Source organism: Hyla sarda, chromosome 9, assembly GCF_029499605.1.
Source record: "Hyla sarda isolate aHylSar1 chromosome 9, aHylSar1.hap1, whole genome shotgun sequence".
Taxonomy (NCBI): domain Eukaryota; kingdom Metazoa; phylum Chordata; class Amphibia; order Anura; family Hylidae; genus Hyla; species Hyla sarda.
This window is the reverse complement of record NC_079197.1, coordinates 92034873-92047578: the sequence shown is the minus strand read 5'-3', so window position 1 is coordinate 92047578 and position 12706 is coordinate 92034873. Positions and strand designations below refer to the sequence as shown.

Here is a 12706-nt window from a genome sequence, read left to right as displayed (position 1 = left end):
CGCTGTCCACAACCAAGGTAAGTATTCGGTAATTCTTTTGAAATCTTTTTTGACATGTAACGCGTTTCAAGGACGCTCCGTCCTCTTCCTCACATGCATAGAACTAAAAGTGCGGCAATATATACAGCTGATCACATGATCAGTAGTAACATAATCGCATATTTGCATACAATTTACATAGAAGAAAATTTACAGTTTTTTTATTTTTACATTTTCTTCAATTTTTTTGGGATGTGGTGAATAAATTAACCAATTACAATACATAACTACAAATACATCACTAGTTACATCATCCTCATATAATAGATGAATAAATAAACCGACAAATATCCCCCTTAAAGGTATATTTTATTTATGTATTTTATGTTTTTTCAATGAAACAATTGAAAAAACATATTAATTGGCGAGTTGTCGTCAGACCCTTTGACGCCCATAAGGCCCAAACATGTGGCGGCGTAGCCTGTGAGAATTCGGGATGGCTCGCAAGAGGGAGGTGTTTGGATATCAAAAATGGTAGTTTAGTTTCCTTACTTCCCTTCATAACACCACCCGTTTCTCTCAATAGTATCAAGCTTTTCACTCGGGGAGGTAATTTGTAGAAAGAGGTATGAAGTAACACTGTCAGGTTCCATGGAGTCGCCAGTTCCCTCTCTAGATCAGTGATGGCATGGAAGGAAGTCCCATGTATCCAATCTATTACAAAACGCACAGACACGCCAAGTTGTATCCTCTTATATTCGGAAAGTTCAGGCCTCCTTCCTGTTTACACAGCATTAATTTGGTCCGTGCTATTCTCGGTCTTTTACCTGCCCAAATGAATTTAGTAAAGGCCGAATTTAGTGACCGAATGTCAGTATGTTTAATCAATAAGGGGAGTGTCTGTAAGGGGTATAGGTGTCTAGCGAAACTAACCATTTTGAGATGGCATCTACCCATAAAGTTGAGTGGGATACCCTTCCAGAGAGCTAGTTCCGTCTTAATTTTAGTTATCAAGGGGGGATAATAAAGAGAATAGATCGAATCAGGTGTTTTTCCCACCCTGATTCCTAGATATGTAACACAAGGGTTTGCCAACTTGACCCCCAAGCCAGCCACCCCTGGTAGCCAATTCGGTCGTGTTCTCCCCAATGGTAGCAGTTAAAATTTGTGCAAATTGATTTTATATCCCGAAAATTCTCAGAAGGAGTGTAAGCAGTTAAGAATATTACCCAGTGAGGTATCTGGTTAATTAATAAAAAGTAGAACATCATCTGCAAACATCGTCAGTTTGACCTCTTTGTCCCCCACTCTAATACCTGAATACACCTGCGAAGTGAGTAAATGACGTGCCAGAGGTTCAATAGCCAGGTCAAAGAGAAGGGGCGAAAGAGGGCATCCTTGTCTAGTACCTCTGGCTAAATAGATGGGTGCTGAAAGAATCCCAGGGGTATAAACTCTTGCTACTGGGTTCCTATATACTCCATTAAGATATGTGCGAAAAGCTCCTCGAAGACCCACCTTATCCAGCACCAGTCCCATCTGACGTTATCAAAGGCCTTTTCGGCGTCAATGGCTAACAAAGCTGGGCGGTCAGTTGGCAGGGGCTGATGCTGAAGTCTATCCAATACCATTAAAACCGTTCTAAGATTCATGGTGGCCGAACGATGTCTTATGAAGCCAACTTGGTGAGAGCCGATCAGAGCCGGCATGAATCTAGAAAGTCTGTTCGCTAGGATTTTGGATAAAAGTTTGATATCCTGATTGATAAGGGAAATCGGACAGTAGGATCCTGGATCCATTGAGTCCCTCCCTGGTTTTGGTAATACTTAAATATATGCCAGTGTGGCACCCCGGGGACAAGGATCTTGAGGACATGTATTCTTTAAACACTTCGACTAAAACTGGGGAAATTTGTGGGCAAAGGGCTTTATAAAATTCCCAAGTATACCCGTCTGGGCCTGGAGCTTTACCGTTTTGTAAATGGCCGATCACATCAGCAATTTCTAACTCTGATGCTGGCGCATTCAAGGCTTCCCTCTGATCATCCAAAAGGGCAGGGAGCTCTATGCCCCTCAAAAAACGCTTCCCCTGCAGGTAAATCGGAGGGAGAATCCGAATACAGTACAGTTTAGTAGAGAAAAAAGTAGTCCAGTGCTCGACTCGGGAACAAGACTTTATTTAGGTCCACAAGAGAACATACAGGAACACGGACGGGTGACGTGTTTTGGCTTGTGTCAGCAAGCCTCAGTCATACACAAGGAGCATCACAAAGGATTCACTTATATAGGGGGTGGCCAGGTGAAATACTCCTGGATCCGATTGCTGGTAATTAGCCACACCCCCACATACTCACAGTGCAACAAATACAAAGGGAAACTGTTTAAAATCATATGTCTGTGTTCAGACACAATATAAAACATATAGTATAGTTCACTTTAAGAAAAAGTAAAAAAGTTAATTGTTACATTTATATGCACAATATATTCAATCTCGTACTGCTATAAATCAGTGGTAACTGCAACCCTGTAGGGATATACCATATATACTATTATATGCGGAAAAATAGTGTTTTACCTACAGGTCAAGCAGGAGAAAGAACTATATGAAGTACTGTAGGATAAATAAAAGCCAAAGAGGTATATTAACGCTAGAAAGTAACATAAATCAAGGAGCAGACTATTGTGTCTGAACACAGACATATGATTTTAAACAGTTTCCCTTTGTATTTGTTGCACTGTGAGTATGTGGGGGTGTGGCTAATTACCAGCAATCGGATCCAGGAGTATTTCACCTGGCCACCCCCTATATAAGTGAATCCTTTGTGATGTTCCTTGTGTATGACTAAGGCTTGCTGACGCAAGCCAAAACGCGTCACCCGTCCGTGTTCCTGTATGTTCTCTTGTGGACCTAAATAAAGTCTTTTTCCCGAGTCGAGCGCTGGACTACTTTTTTCTCTACTATTGCCTGGGCGAAGTCCACGCCAGTCCGTGCGCTAACAGCGGAGGGTGAGCTGACACATACTTGCTCTATAGTACAGTTTAGTGTAATAATTTGCCAAAATCTTGTTCACCAAATGGGGATCTGAATGGAGCGTGTTCGAGGAGTCTCTCAAAGTTGTAATATGACAAGGTGGCTGTTTACCTTTTGCTAGGCACGCCATCAATCTACCCGCTTTATTTCCGTGGCGGAAAAGATCCACCTCAAATTGAGAAAGTTTAAGACGCTCTTTTCTATCGCACCAAAGCTCGTATTGAGTTCTCGCCTCCCTCCATGCCATTCTATGCATCTCTCATGTGGAGGTTAGGAATTGGCTATAGGCAGTCCTCAGTTTGTCACTAGTTACCTTGAGTTGTGTCAATGCAGTGCGTTTCCAAGCTGTCACATTAGCCATTATTCTACCTCTCAAAACAGTTTTTCCAGTCTCCCAAAACAGGATCGGGTCTTCACTATGTTCTGTATTTGTGACCTTAAACTCCAACCACCAAGCCCGTAATTGTTCCAAAAATGTGTCCTCTTTTAGTAAAAGAGAAGGAAATTTCCATAGAATGTCCGTACCTTTGGGGTAAGATGGAGACAGTTGTAGGGATAGGGGAGTATGATCAGACAATGCCAGTTCTCCAACCTCCACAGTCACCGCTCTCTGACCAATCATCGGACTGGCCAGAAAATAATCCAGTCTCGACCAAGAGTTGTGGGCGTTGGAGAAATGGGTAAACTCCCTGGTGTCCGAGTGTGTCCCCCTCCATACGTCAAATAGACCTGTTTGTTCCAGGAATGAGGGGAGAACGCAGTCTCGAGGTCTGATGGAAGAAGTCTGGAGGGGTCGAAAGTTTTCTGTCAGTCAGCGGGTCAAGTACTGTGTTCCGGTCTCCCCCTAGTATCTTCCCTGGAGTAGTATCTTCCTGCAATCGTGTGCTAAGGTCATTGAAAAATGAACAGTTTTCCCCATTAGGGGCATAGATATTGTATACACTCAGTAATTCCCCATTGTGTTCTAGCAATATGTTGGAAATTCTACCTTTTGTCGTCCGACGTATGCGATTTAAGTGTAAAAGCAAAAGATTTATGTATCAGGATTAGGACCACAGGAGAGCCAAAAACATGTCCCACCCGTTGCTGATGCATTCTAAAGAAGTCAACTTCAGACAAATTAGTGTCTTGGAGAAGCACTATATCCGGATGAAATCGTTTGAGGGGGCGTAAAAAAAAAAAGTCTCCTTTTTATGAGGAGACCTCAAGCCTTTAACATTCCACGTAATGACATTAACCATTAACTATACAAGGCTTGGTAAACTGACCCATAGCAGGAGAGTTACTTGAATACCATTTAGTGAATAAGAATTCCTCAGCAAGAGGTTAAAAGGTGACACGTTCCTCGCCCCCCCCCCCCCCCCGCCATCTGCAATTAACATGTCAGTGTATGGTGCTGTGTATAATAGGCATTCAATGTATGGCATACTAGAACAATAAAAGACCGAAATTGTGCCATCATTATGGAAGAGTCTCATATTTTCTGGGTATTGAAGTTGAAAGAGATAGTGAGCTTTAACCCCTTAACGACGCATGACGTAAATGTACGTCCTGGTGATGTGGTACTTAACGCATCGCGGCGATCCGATCATTCTGCACGGCAGACGGAGGTCCCCTCACCTGGCTCCGCTGCCTTCCGGGAGTCTTCTGCTCTGATCTGCCTTCCCGCAGACCAGAGCAGAAGATGACCAATAATGCTGATCAGTGCTGTGTCCTATACATAGCACTGAACAGCATTAGCAATCGAATGGTTGCTATAAATAGTCTCCTATGGGGACTATAAGAGTTTAAAAATAAAAGTTAAAAAAATGTGAAAAACCCCCTCCCTCAATAAAAACGTAAATTGTCCCATTTTCCCTATTTTACCCCCAAAAAGTGTAAAAAAAATAAAAATAAATTTTTTATACATATTTGGTATCGCCGCGTGCATAAATATCGGAACTATTAAAATAAAATGTAAATGATCCCGTACGGTGAGCGTAAAAAAAAAAAGTTCAAAATAGCTGCTTTTTATAAAAAAAAAAAATTTATAAAAAATTTAAAGTTTTGTATAATCAAATATGATATTAATAAAGTACAGATCACGGTGCAAAAAATTAGCCCTCATACCACCGCTTATACGAAAAAATGAAAAAGTTATAGGTCTTCAAAATAGGGGGATTTTTAACGTACTAATTTGGTTAAAAAGTTTGCAGATTTTTATTTTTTAAGCGCAACAGTAATAGAAAAGTGTATAATCATGGGTATCATTTTAATCGTATTGACCCAGAGAATAAAAAACACATAATTTTTACCATAAATTATACGGCGTGAAAACAAAACCTTCCAAAATTTGCAAAATTGCGGTTTTCCTTTTAATTTCCCCACACAAATAGTATTTTTTGGGTTGCGCCATACATTTTATTTTAAAGTGAGTGATGGCATTACATCGGACAACTGGTCCCGCAAAATACAACCCTTATACTAGACTGTGGATGAAAATATAAAAGTTATGATTTTTTTGAAGGGGAGGAGGAAAAAACGAAAACTTAAAAAAAAATTGTCTTAGTCCTTAAGGTCCAAATGGGCTGAGTCCTTAAGGGGTTAAAGACGGATGTACAAATGGCGCTAAACGCCCTTCTCTGTTTAGCTACTTCTACAGAAAAGTCCTCTAATAATAAAAGGCGCATGTTTTGCACGATCAGAGGCTGTGACAAACGCCTGTACGCTTGCAGGATTTCCACTTTATTGTTAAAGTCCAAAAATTTCAATATGACTTGGCGTGGACGGTGAGCAAAGGACGCCTGCCCATCAAGTGAGGAAGCCGGAGCAGTCCCAATTCTGTGTGCCCTTTCCACACGGCACGGATGAGAGAGTCCCAAAGCTTTGTGAAGGGCCCTCTCGGAAAATCTCTGTAGATCCTGGGTCGCAACCGCCTCTTTAACTCCCACAATCCTCAGATTATTCCTACAGGACCTATTTTCAAGGTCTTCAAGTTTTTCACTCATCCTGGTAATTTCTAATTCTGCGTTACGTAATTTCCTAGACGTGACCGTGTCTGTATCCTCAAATTGGGACACCCTTTGTTCTACCCCTTGCAGTCTGTTGGAATGATCCTGAACTTCTAACTGTAGATTTTGTAATGCAGCTTTCAGGACATCCTCCACAATGTGTTGCACATTAGGGGCAAGCCTCTGCACCATTTCAGCAGCCAGTTGCTGGTAATCAATATGCAAAGTAGCACCTTGTGAGGCATGGGGAGCTGGTTCTAACAATTGAGGTCTCTCCTTTGTGAGTTGAGCACTGACCTGCTGATGTTCCTGATTTAGAGAGCCTTGTCTGTCTGTGCTGCAGGTATGCTGGTGTCCATAGCATCCTCATACCCCTCTGCCTGAGATGTCTGTGATGGCAGTGGCTGATTCCCTCTGGCCGCCTGGGGCGGGGCTGTCTTGTTTCAGCCCCCTGTGGCTTTATTGTGTCAGCCAACGGGGGTCTTATTATCCCTGCCGCCGGGTGACAGGCAGGCTCCGGTGCGGGGAGTCCCATGCTCTCCGCCACCAATGATCGCAATGCTTCACTGGTGGCAGCGGTTACATTCGCTTTCGCGGGCCCGGTGGCCATTTTAGACATGTCGCATGAGACAGCGGGGAGAGCAGAGGCCGCGGTCTGCTGCTGGCTGCTCCACTGTATGTATTTTTCCATCGCGGCGCTCCGGGGGATTGCCTGTAAGTAACTGAAGCTCCCAATGCGCGATCCGTTACTGGGGGCCAGCTACAATGCCGGTACTTAGCGGCGGGGAGCGGGAGCCCTTCTGAGTTGCGACTCACATCGGCCGCGCCGGAACCGGAAGTCAATTCTTCTAGTTATAAGTGGGCTGCAACCTATTTTTTTCCAGTTGTGACTATTGTGTTGTGTTTAAGACAGCTGTCATGGCAACTTCTTCTTTTGCATGCTCACATTTTGATTGATATCTTTTTAGGCACCGGACAACCAGAAGCTTGGATTGCTTGAAGCACTGCTAAAGATTGGGGACTGGCAGCATGCTCAAAACATTATGGATCAAATGCCTCCATTCTATGCCACATCACATAAGCCTATCGCATTAGCACTGTGTCACCTTATCCATGTCACTATAGAGCACTTGTATAGAAGGTATGTACATTATTCATCTAGTTTTAGATGCTAAAAAATTGTAAATTTGGAATGAGTGTATTTTTTTTTTTTTTAATTATATTTTCAATTGAATATTTAATTGTCTATTAGGCTTATTGTCAATATGTATAAATTATTTTTCTTGAGTGTCCTATTAGGGCAGACCAGTACCATGGGTATAGGCTGCTGCCACTAGGAGGCTGATGCTGAGGACAAAAACTGAGTATGTTCCTCTTAACAGGCTCTGCCTGTTCACTGGCTCTAAGCTAATCCATTTTAGGCTAATGTCAGAAGGAGGCGGACACAGACAAGTGGTACTTAGGTTTTTATTTCTACATATTAGGCCCAGTGGATACTTAAAACCCCTTAAATGCAACCAGTGCCTCTAATCTCCTCACTGCATGGTGAGTGGGGTCAGCATATCCTTTATCCATTTTTTCCATATCAAATTTCTGAACGGTCAGCATCTCCTTCTCTTGACCTTCAGTCTTCCATCTGTCTAAGTCTACCACCTTTCCATTGGCCAGTTCTGCATCTCTTACAGACTCTTTAGATTCAGACTCATTTGAGCTGTTGACAGATCGGCATTTAGGGCTAATTGCACTGCTTTCCTCTCAACCTTTTATCTCCTTGTGTTTTCAAAGCAGTTTTCACCTAGTTAAAGTAACTGCACAAGTCTGCATTCTTTCTGGTGCTCTAGGTTAGCACCTTACATATCTTGTCCTACAGATCCACAATGTTAGACAATACCTATACAGTGGGGATCAAAAGTTTTGGCATCCCAGGTAAAAATTTGTATTAATGTGCATAAAGAAGCCAAGGAAAGATGGAAAAAATCTCCAAAAGGCATCAAATTACAGATTAGACATTCGTATAATATGTCAACAAAAGTTAGATTTTATAACAGAAAACAAAAAAATGGCGTCTGCAAAAGTTTGGGCACCCTACAGAACTTATAGCATGCACTGCCCCCTTTGCAAAGCTCAGACCTGCCAGTGTCATGGATTGTTCTCAATCATCATCTGGGAAGACCAGGTGATGTCAATCTCAAAGGTTTTAAATGCCCAGACTCATCTGACCTTGCCCTAACAACCAGAACTATGGGTTCTTCTAGGCAGTTGTCTAGAAATCTGAAACTGATAGTAGTTGACACTCACAAAGCTGGAGAAGGCTATAAGAAGTTAGCAAAACATTTTCAGATGTCAATATCCTCTGTTCAGAATGTAATTAAGAAATGTCAGTCATCAGGAACAGTGGCAGTTAAAGCAAGGTCCGGAAGACCAAGAAAAATATCAGACAGAACAGCTCGCAGGATTGTGAGAAAAACAATTTAAAACCCACGTTTGACTGCACAATCCCTCCAGAAAGATCTGGCAGACACTGAAGTTGTGGTACACTATTCCACTATAAAGAGATACTTGTACAAATATGGTCTTCATGGAAGAGTCATCAGAAGAAAACCTCTTCTGCGTCCTCACCACAAAAATCAGCATTTGAACTTTGCAAATTAACACATAGACAAGCCTGGTGCATTTTGGAAACAAATTCTGTGGACCGATGAGGTTAAAATTGAACTTTTTGTCCAGAATGAGCAAAGGTACGTTTGGAGAAGGGAAACCGAATTTAATGAAAAGAACCTCTGTCCAACTGTTAAGCATGGGGGTGGATCAATCATGCTTTGGGGTTGTTTTGCAGCCAGTGGCACAGGGAACATCTCACGAGTAGAAGGAAAAATGGATTCACTAAAATTTCAGCAAATTTTGGATGCTAACTTGATGCCATCTGTGAAAAAGCTGAAGTTTAAGAGAGGATGGCTTCTACAAATGGATAATGATCCTAAGCACACCTCGAAATCCACGGGGGATTACATCAAGAGGCGTAAACTGAATGTTTTGCCATAGCCTTCACAATCTCCTGACCTCAACATAATTGAAAATCTATGGATTGACCTTAAAAGATCAGTACGTGACAGATGGCCCAGAAATGTCAAAGAACTGGAAGACTTTTTTAAGGAAGAATGGGCAAAGATACCTCAAACAAAAATTGAGACTCTTGGCGGGCTACAAAAAGCGTTTACAAGCTGTGATACTTGCCAAACGGGGCAGTACAAGATAATAACTGCAGGGTGCCCAAACTTTTGCAGACGCCATTTTTTTGTTTTGTTATTTTGAAATTGTAAATGATGGAAATAAAATCTAAATTTTGTTGACATATAACAATGTCTAATCTGTAATTTGATGCCTTTTGGAGATTTTTCCATCTTTCCTTGGCTTCTTTATGCACGTTAATACAAATTTTTACCTGGGGTGCCCAAACTTTTGATCCCCATTGAATTTTGCTTCTCTGAATTCTTCCAGCAGTGTAGCTTTTGCTGCAGTAAACATTGTGGCTATTTGTTGTTCTCTTTGACTTAGGGAGTGGCAGGTGTGATTTTTGGCTTTCAAGCAGTCCTTTCATTGATTTTGGTCTTTTTGGAAAACAGTGGAATGAGATTATATCCGATCGCACAGGTGGAAAGAGCCTCCCCCCCCCATCCCAATGCAGATCTGGGGCGCAAGATTTTGCAGGTGGCGATGGCTCGTTCAGCTCCTTATTTTTTTCCCACCTCAGGAACTGCTTTTTGACATCTAATGATACTAGTGTCCCCCAAAGAAGATTAAAAAAATTCACTGAAAAATCTTGTTCCTCTGATTGGGAAACACAGCAACCACTTGGTTCTAGAGTTCATCTTTCTCCTTTTTTTTTATGTGGCTCCTCCTCCTGCTTTTCTACTAATGGATTAGCTTAGAGCCGGGGCAGTATGACCCAATATGTGTAGCGGTAGTTTTGTAACTTATGGCGGTTCCAAGGTATATAACGGTATTTCTTTCACCCCCCCACATCATGTGACCCGCGAGCGATGTTCTGCTCCCCCCCCCAAAATCATGTTACCCACCAGCTCTGTTCTGCTCCCCCCCAAATCATCAGCCCAGCGGGGTACTACTCACATGTCACCCGCAAGCACTGCCCTCCTCCTCTTTGTTGCGGCTGGCGGTGCTGGAACTCGCTGTACACCAGTGGTCTCCAAACCTGCGGACCTCCAGATGTTGCAGAACTACATCTCCCAGCATGCCCGGACAGCCAACGGCTGGGAGTTGTAGTTTTGCAACAGCTGGAGGTCTGCAGGTTTGAGACCACTGCTGTACGCTGTATCCCTATGCCCGGGCTGCAAAAGATAAAGAAAATAAACTTTAACTTGCCTACATTGGCCTCACGCTGTTCCTTGCGACTGGAATGTCAGACAGCCTGTCCCACCTCAGCCAGTGATAGGTTAAACGCACTGTCATGTAAGAAGTTCTGGCCGACTTCTTTCATGACAGTGGGCTCAGCCTATCACTGACCGGGGCGGGACATCGCTCCGGCCGGTGATAGGCTGACTGCTGTCCGACGTTCCCGTCCCCAGCGTTAGGCCGACGTAGGTAAGTTAAAGTTTATTTTGTTCATCTTTTGCAGCCCGGGCATAGGGATACAGCGTACAGCAGTGGTCTCAAACCTGCGGTCCTCCAGCTGTTGCAAAACTACAACTCCCAGCATGCCCGGACAGCCTTGTAGTTTTGCAACACACAGGTTGGAGACCACTGGCGTACAGTATGGAGTTCCAGTGCCGGCGGCCCCCAACAAAGAGGAGGAGGGCAGTGCTTGCGGGTGACATATGTGAGTAGTACCCCGCTTGGCTGATAATTAATTGGGGAGGAGCAGAACAGCGCTGGCGGGTCACATGATTATCGGCCCAGCCGGGTACTACTCGCATATGTCACCCGCAAGCACTGCCCTCCTCCTCTTTGTTGGGGGCCGTTGGCTGTCCGGGCATGCTGGGAGTTGTAGTTTTGCAACATCTGGTGGTCCGCAGGTTGAAGACCACTGGCGTACAGTGAGTTCCTGTGCGGAGGAGGGCAGTGTTTGCAGGTGAGATGTGAGTAGTACCCCGCTGGGCTGATGATTAATTGGGGGGGTGAAGAACAGCGCTGGCGGGTAACATATGGTTAGTTCCTCGACAGCGCAGCGCTTGGCTGATAATTCATTCTGAAGGGGGAGGGGCCCAACCGGTATTGCGGTACGGGAAAAATTCATATCGTGCAGCCCAAAAGTTTCCGTATTCGGTATGAACCGGTATACCGCCCAGCCTAGATTAGCTTAGTTTTTTTGTTTAGTGTCAGTAATCCTAGAGGCAGCAGTCACTGCCCATGGTACCTGTGCCTCCCAAAAACAACGCAGTTATATGAAAGAATGAGAAGTTTAAAAAGCACATATTAATATAAGCCTCCATTTTTCTTTTTTATCTCATTAATGGATCAATACAATTTTTAGTTAAACCATAAATGCAGCTGGTCACACAATTGAAATTTTTCATTCCATATCTAATAGGTTTTGTTTTTAATGCATTTTTATGTTGTTTCCTAGGGTGGGAGTCCCTAAAGGTGCGAAGGGATCTCGTGTTTTCTCTTTGAGCAGCAAGAAGGCCCCCAAACCATTGGAATGTTTTGATGATTTAAGAAGAGATGTTTTCAGTATGCTCTGTTTCCTTGGACCATACCTATCGCATGATCCCATTTTGCTAGCAAAAATTGTCAGATTGGGCAAAGCTTTTATGAAAGAGGTTTGTGTCCTTTCCTTCAGTTTTACTTGCTATTGTGATGAATACATTTTACTTTTCTGTTGTATTAGTTTGACTTATTTCCCCAATTGCTGATAAGCAGTTGCTTATTCTGTTAATACCTTAACCCCTTAACGACAATGGACGTAAATGGACGTCATGGTCATGTGGTACTTAGCGCTCCATGATGTACATTTACGCGCCGCCATGATCGCGAGCACTGAGCGGTGCTGGCGTCATACCCGGCAGGTCCCGGCTGCTATCGGCAGCCAGGGACCCGCCGGTAATGGCGGACATCTGCGATCGCGCGGATGTCCGCCATTAACCCCTCAGATGCCGTGATCAATAAAGATCACGGCATCTGCAGCCGTGCGGTACTTTGAATGGATGATCGGATCGCCCACAGCGCTGCCGCTGGGATCCGATCATCCAGCATAGCGGCCGGAGGTCCCCTCTCCTGGCTCTGGCCATCTCTCGGGGTCTTCTGCTCTGGTCTGAGATCGAGCATACCAGAGCAGTAGATCACCGATAATACTGATCAGTGTGCTGTCCTATACATAACACTGAACAGTATTAGCAATCAACTGATGTCCCCTATGGGGACATAAAAAGTGTAAAAATTTTTTTTTTTTTTTTAAATAGAGTAAAAGAATGTGAAAAATCCCCTCCCCCAATAAAAACGTCAGTTTTTCCCATTTTACCCCCAAAAAAGCGTAAAAAAATAATTAAAACACATATTTGGTATTGCCGTGTGCGTAAAAGTCTGAACTATTAAAATATATTGTTAATTATCCCAAACGTTGAACGGCGTAAATATAAAAAAACATCCAAAATTGCTACTTTTTTGTCACATTTTATTCCCCAAAAATTTATAAAAATGTATAAAAAGTAAAACCTAAGCAAAAGTGGTACTAATAAAAACTATAGATCATG

At 43.2% G+C, this 12706-nt stretch overlaps 1 protein-coding gene across 1 annotated transcript in view; it reads left to right on the top strand.

Annotated features, from left to right (window-relative positions):
* Positions 1–12706, top strand: part of THOC2 (THO complex subunit 2) — a 165620-nt gene that overhangs the window by 38953 nt on the left and 113961 nt on the right. Inside the window, exons 11-12 of the mRNA XM_056541081.1 lie at positions 6968–7140; positions 11581–11776. Of these exons, the coding sequence (XP_056397056.1) occupies positions 6968–7140; positions 11581–11776 (369 nt within the window). The remainder of the gene's footprint in view (positions 1–6967; positions 7141–11580; positions 11777–12706) is intronic.